The 6911-nt window shown below is 58.1% G+C and overlaps 1 protein-coding gene and 1 long non-coding RNA gene across 2 annotated transcripts; both read left to right on the top strand.

Annotated features, from left to right (window-relative positions):
- On the top strand, positions 1–2356 carry P2ry8 (purinergic receptor P2Y, G-protein coupled, 8; the record flags this gene model as incomplete). The annotated part of the gene is given in 1 exon segment (XM_005406556.2): positions 1–2356. A coding segment is annotated over 1 exon segment (688 nt), but the record flags the coding sequence as incomplete, so codon positions are not given.
- An 853-nt stretch (positions 2357–3209) lies between these two features.
- LOC106146862 lies at positions 3210–3778 on the top strand. Its single transcript, XR_001231466.1, has 2 exons — positions 3210–3292; positions 3600–3778. It is a non-coding gene; the product is annotated as an uncharacterized LOC106146862 (long non-coding RNA).
- Positions 3779–6911: the final 3133 nt, after the last annotated feature.

Raw genomic sequence — 6911 nt, 5'->3', positions numbered from 1 at the left:
CCGCTACGCCGTGGGGCTGTGCGCCGGCTGCTGGCTGCTGCTGCTGGCCGCGCTGCTGCCGCTGGCCCGCGCCGACCTCACCTACGCCGTGGAGGCGCTGGGCATCGTCACCTGCTTCGACGTGCTCAAGTGGAGCATGCTGCCCGGCGTGGCCGTGTGGGCCGTCTTCCTGTTCGGCATCTTCGTGCTGCTCTTCCTCATCCCCTTCCTGGTCACCGTGGCCTGCTACACGGCCACCATCGCCAGGCTGCTGCGCTCGGCCGAGCCGCAGGGCCGGGGCCAGCGCCGCCGCTCCGTGTGCCTGGCCGCCCTGGTGCTGCTGTCCTTCGTCACCTGCTTCGCACCCAACAACTTCGTGCTGCTGGCCCACATGGTCAGCCGGCTCTTCCTGGGCCGCAGCCTGTACCACGTGTACAAGCTCACGCTCTGCCTCAGCTGCCTCAACAACTGCCTGGACCCCTTCGTCTACTACTTCGCCTCCCGCGAGTTCCAGCTGCGCCTCCGCGACTACCTGGGCTACGGCCGGCTGCCCGCCGCCGCCACCGACAGCCCGGACGCCCGCAGGGGCAGCGTCTTCTCCGCCAGGACCACCCTGTCCGTGCGCTCCGGCTCCACCGGCCACGGCGACGGCGTGGGCCCCGAGGGCGCGCCCCGGCCGGGGCTCAAGCGGCAGGAGAGCGTGTTCTGACGGCCGGCGGGGCAGCTGGCACTCACGGGGAGACGTGGCTGGCGCCGCGGGCACACAGAACCAGAGAGCCGGGCCGGACGGGCCGAGGCGACTGGCGCAGACCCAGCCGGGTGCCACTACCCTCCCCGTCCCCGGCACACCTTGGTTTGCAAACTGACTATGCGATGCACACCTTGGTTTGCAAACTGACTATGCGATGCACACCTTGGTTTGCAAACTGACTATGCGATGCACACCTGGGTTTGCAAACTGACTATGCGATGCACACCTGGGTTTGCAAACTGACTATGCGATGCACACCTGGGTTTGCAAACTGACTACAAGATGCATGGCGTCCAGTGTGGTTTGCTGAGGGCCCGGCGTGCACAGAGCTGGGGGTGACCTGCGGGCGGAGCAAGGCACGGAGGCACAGCATGGCCGCCGCCCTGTGTCTGGCCGGGCACCCGGACTGCTGGGCCCTCTTCCACAGGGACCTGAGAGCCCCTAGGACTCCAGCTCCTGCCCAGAGACAGCCGGACGCCATACAAGCCAAGGGGGACGGACCCAGGGCTCTCCGGGACTTGTGAGCCGGGCTGCACAGAGGGACGCAGCCCCGCCTGCCCCCCGTCTTCCCAGCTCTGGCCTCTGCAGCCCGGTGCAGTCTCCGTCACTCTTGGTTGTTCGGGTCATGGGGGCCCTTCAAAGAAATTAGGAAGAATTTTGCAACACTTCCCGTAGCTCTAAGAGCCCTGGTGTCACCTGGTCCCCTGGAACTGACCGTGGGGGTGCTGAGGGCTCAGTCCACCCTCGGCAGATGGATTCCTGTTTCTTATCTGTCTCTCTTGTCTCTTGTCCGTGTCTCAAAGAGACAGGGTCTCGCTATGCAGTTCAGGCTGGCCTTGAGCTCACTTTGTAGCCCAGGCTGGTCTCAGACTCGCAGTGATCTTCGTGCCTCAGCCTCCCCAGCGCTGGGATTACAGGCGTGCGCCACCACGCCTAGCTAAGGGTATTTTCTCAGCCAAGTACAAGCACTGCAGTCCCATCTGGGGACCAGGCAGGAGGCAGAGGCAGGAGGGCCTCCCTGGGAGCCTGTGGTAGAACTGTGACTTGGGACACGTCAGGCTCAGTCTCCCGAGCTCCAGAACGGGAGAGGGCGGATCCCTGTGGCTTTCAGACTCCTGGTTGGGAGGAATTTGTTACAGCAGCCCCATCCTTCGGGAAATGCATGCATATATTTACGCCCTGGCCCCTGAAGGGCGATTTCAGGGCTCCCGCTTGGCCTGTGCTCGCCCCTGGGGGCCCGTCCTGTCCTGCAGTGGAGACTTGGGTGCACGCACTGGGCGAAGGGTCAGAGGACACAGTGGAATGCACACGTCTGTGTGGTTGACCATCTGTAAGTCAGTTTATTACCAATGCCCATCCATTATCTCCAATTTCACGGCAAAGCGTCTCTGTGACAGTGACGGGGCAGGATCCATCAGCTCAGCTCTGCAGGAGGGAACCCCGAAGCTCCCACAGAGGAAGGATCTGCCCAAGCCGGGTGCTCCCCACACGCTGTTCACATCCAGGAGCAGGGGCTCTGAGCCCGGCGCTCAAACGGGGCCTGCGGCATCCAAGGTACTTGGCAGATTAAAGTGATGCCCTCGAAATGACATCTGTGAGCCGGGCGTGGTGGCGCACGCCTGTCATCCCAGCACTCAGGAGGCTGAGGCAGGAGGATTGTTGCGAGTTCAAGACCAGCCTGGGCTACAAAGTGAGCTCAAGGCCAGCCTGAACTTCAGAGTGAGACCTGTTTCCATGGAGACGGCATCTCAACCTGCAGGTCCTGGGGATCTCCGTGTACCTGCAGGGTGGGGAACCTCTGTGACACACCTCCTGTGGCACACCTCCTGACATGCACCTCCCAGGGTGCACCTCCTGACACGCACCTCCTAACATGCACCTCCTGACATGCACCTCCTGACATGCACCTCCTGACATGCACCTCCTAACATGCACCTCCCAGGGTGCACCTCCTGACATGCACCTCCTAACATGCACCTCCCAGGGTGCACCTCCTGACATGCACCTCCTGACATGTACCTCCTAACATGCACCTCCAGGGTGCACCTCCTGACATGCACCTCCTGACATGCACCTCCCAAGCTACAGGTGCTATTCACCTGGGGAAGTGTTCCTGAATTCCGCACAGCCAGCAGGAGGGAGCCAACATGTCCACAGAGCAAAGGAGACACCCCGTTTCTCCTGCCTGCCCCAAAGCCAAACCTAGAAAGCAGTGCTGACACAGCAACGCGGAGGGTCAAAGTGCTGACACAGCCGCACGCCCCGTAGCAGCCTGCACAGAAAAGCTCTCCGCAAGAGGCCAAAAAAAAAGTGTGAAAAACCTCAAACCACTGCCTGCCTGAGCCACGTGGGGACACCCGTCTAGAGGACATCCTGCAGCATGCAGGCGGCACGGTGGGGCCTGCGAGGAGCCCGCCCGCGACATCCCCGCGGATTTCACACATTTCCACGCGGCTGTGAGCGCTGCAGTCCGTAGTGGCGGCTCCGTAGTGGCGTCTCCTCCCAGCACTGCAGTAACGTTTGTGTGTATTTCATGCAAACGGAGCCCATGTGTTCACCTGGGTAAGCGGCTGCCTCGTTTGTATCTTCTTACACATTTCAAGAAGTGATGCCTCCCTACCCGTCTGCTCCTGGCAGGAAAAATGGTGGTCTGGGTTCTGCTCCGGATTTCCCCAAGGCGAGCACAGCCGTAAGCATCTCTCTGGTTTCCGAGACCTGGGCGTTGCTGGGACACCGGGAGCTCGTGGCGTGCCTCCACCCGGGACGCCGACCTTAGCGTGGGACCCACAGAGGGGGCCGGGACCCCAGGACAGTCTCACCGGACACCGTCACAGCGCCAGCATCTGAGACTGTCCCTTCTGCCTTGCAGGGCGGTGAACACGGTTTGGGTGTTGAATTTTCATGCTCTTGGGAAGAGACGGCTCCTCCCGTGCAGAAACCATCAAGGGTCATCCAAGATCACCCTGGTCAACGGAGAAATAGCTCAGATCGAATCTGCTGGGAGAACAGCTGTTCGACTCATATGTACATATTCTTTTCCTTTTTTCATTTTTTGAGACAGGGTCTCGCTGTGCAGTTCAGGCCGACCTTGAGCTCCCTTTGTAGCCCAGGCTGGTCTCGAACTCGCAACGATCCTCCTGCCTCAGCCTCCCAAGGTATCTTTTTCATTTCTGAGCCACCACTGATCTTAAGAAATCTGTGCTACTCTAGGACACCAATATGATGCTCGTGGACCCTTCAAAAAACTCCAGGGCCGGATGAATTGGGGCGCACACGCCCCAGGGGTGTTCCTCCAGAATCTGAATAATTTCAGGGACATGTTGCTCAAATGGAAGCTTCTAGAACTCCTGAGAAATCTCAGCGCGTGCCTACCGGTCGGTAGGGGCGTGCCTTCCTCGTAAATGAGCCGGCTTCCCCCAACACAGTGGGCTCGGCATGGACCCCGTTTCTCCCAGCCCCAGAAGGGGAAGCAACGTGCCAAAGTCCGAGCTGCAGGGAGGGGTCGTGCCCGAACCAGACCCGGCGCTCAGCTCCGCCACAGTGCCCAGCACAGCCCGGGGCGGCAGGGCTCGGCGGAGCGTCCACAGCACGAGGGTCTCCGGGCTCTCGCACCGTGCTTCTTTGCTCCTGGGTCCTCGGCTGTGAGAGAGATCGCGCAACCGCACAACCAAACACAGCCCCAGGCTCCGGGCAGACCACGGACGTCCTGTTGTGTAAACCCCAGAGACGACGCCGGTGGCCCGTCCGGGACTCGCACGCAAGCCCAGGGCAGCTGGGGTGGGGGGACCTTGAGCCCAGCGTGGGGACACTGAGGTCCACCTGGTCTCCACGGGGCTCCCTCCGGGGTTCACAGCAGACCAGGGGTGCTCACTGGACACCGAGGGGAGCCCCGGGGGCAGTGCGTCTGCACGATCTCTGCCCACCTAAGGTGACTGTAAAATAAAGTTGGCTTGTCAGAGAGTGAGGTGCTGTGTTTCTTTCTGTTGCTCCCAGACTTCGGGCTGAAGCCTGAGACCCACGTGCGGCAGAGCCCGTGTCTGCGGAGCCTGCGTCCTGGGTCACAGCTGCTGCCTTCCCTTGCCTGGGAGGCCCCATCCTGGAGGCCGAGGTCCACTGCGCTGGTCTCTCCCTATCTTAGTCCACGGGGGCCGCCATGTGCAATCCCACAGCCCGGGCGCTGACACACAACAGAGCTCGGTGGCCCAGTCCTGGAGGCTGAGGTCCACTGCGCTGGTCTCTCCCTATCTTAGTCCATCGGGGCCGCCATATGCAATCCCACAGCCCGGGTGCTGACACACAGCAGAGCTCGGTGGCCCAGTCCTGGAGGCTGAGGTCCACTGCACTAGTCTCTCCCTATCTTAGTTTGCGTCATTCCTTAGAGGAGACAATGGGATTTGAAACACAAACCTGGCAGCCTGATCTCCAACCACAGGTGTTTGGGGAAATGGAAATCTCCACCATCCGGAAGTCCCTTTCGTCTAGAGGCCGCATGATCCACCTGGACCGGTTGTTCGGGGCCTGGCTGCAGGTGGTCACCCTAGGGTGTCTGGAAGCAGGGCGGGGTCCGTGGTGGGCAGTGGCACACACGGGCACGGGCAGTGGTGGACGGGTCGAGGAAGCCTCTTCCTGTCCCCCAGTTCCAGCCTCCACGTGCGGCTCCTTGGGGCTCGCCGCAGCCCACGTTAGCACCAGGTCTTGTGGCATGCGTTGGAGGAGGACACAAAATCAACACACAAATGCCACTAGCATTTGTGTACCCCAATAATGAAGCCAGTGAGAAAGAAACTAGGAAAACAGTGCTATTCCCAGGAGCACCCAGAAAAATCAAGGACGTGGAAATCAACCTCAGCCAGGAAACATAAGATTTCCATGAGGAAAACTACACTGCCCTGAAAAAGGAGATTGCAGAGGAACTCAGGAAATGCAAAGATCACCTACTTACAATCCATCATTAAGCTAGAGCTATCTACCTCCCTGCAAGCTATTCTCAACCATCTGATTATGACCAAGCATCTACCTCTGCCCTACGGTATCTGTGTAACTATCACCTCTGTATGTATTACCATCTGTCTACTTATAATCTGTCCACTGCGATCCATCATCCATCTAGCTGGCTATGATCTATCATCTACTTGTGATCTATCTGTCACACATCTATCAACCTATAATCTATTTATAAGCTATTATCTACCTGTGATCTATCATCCATCAACATATAATCTATTTACAACCTTTCGTCTACCTGTGATCGATCTATATCGATCTATCACCCATCTATTGCCCTAAAATTTATTTATAATCCACCATCTGTCTTGGATCTATGTCTGTAGTTTTCCATATATATATTTATGTATCACCCATCTATTCACACACCATCTTCTCTTTTTTCTTTTTGAGACAGGGTCTCGCTATGCAGTTCAGGCTGGCCTTGAGCTCTCTTTGTAGCCGAGGCTGGTCTCGAACTCTCAACAATCCTCCTGACTCAGCCTCCCGAGTGCTGGGATGACAGGCGTGCGCCAGCATGCCTGGCAATCTATCTTTAATCTAACATGTATGTATAGCTCTCTATCCTCTACTAGTCATCCATCGATCATCAATACGCCATCATCTACCAGCAGTCTGTCATCTATCAATAGCTAGCTATCGTCCATCCACCTATCATTAATCCACCATCTATGTATCTTCTCTGTACCATTCATTTGATAGATCCATCTATCTACGCACCTATCAAGCTATCTTCTATCACTGCACACCACTTATCTGTTATCTCCCTACCATCCACCAATCTACCATCTTCCTATCTATTTATCTATCATCTATAGAGCTATCACCTGCTTATTTAAGTATCCATCCACCCATTCACCCATCATCCACCCATCCATACATACATCCACCCATCCACCCACCCGTCCATCCACCCGTACACCCACCTGTTCATCCATCCATCCACCCATCCACCCATCCATCCATCCACCCATCCATCCATCCACCCATCCACCCACACATCCATCCACCCACCGATTGAACCACCCATCGACCCACCCATCCACCCACCCACCCATCCATCCGTCCACCGATTCACCCACCAATCCACTCACCCACCCATCCACCCAAGCACTCACCCACCCACCCATCAATCCATCCATCCACCCATCCATCCACCCACCCATCCACGCACCCA

Source organism: Chinchilla lanigera, unplaced genomic scaffold, assembly GCF_000276665.1.
Source record: "Chinchilla lanigera isolate Chin_1 unplaced genomic scaffold, ChiLan1.0 scaffold00098, whole genome shotgun sequence".
Taxonomy (NCBI): domain Eukaryota; kingdom Metazoa; phylum Chordata; class Mammalia; order Rodentia; family Chinchillidae; genus Chinchilla; species Chinchilla lanigera.
The sequence above is the reverse complement of the archived record's forward strand: the minus strand, read 5'-3'. Positions and strand labels throughout refer to the sequence as shown.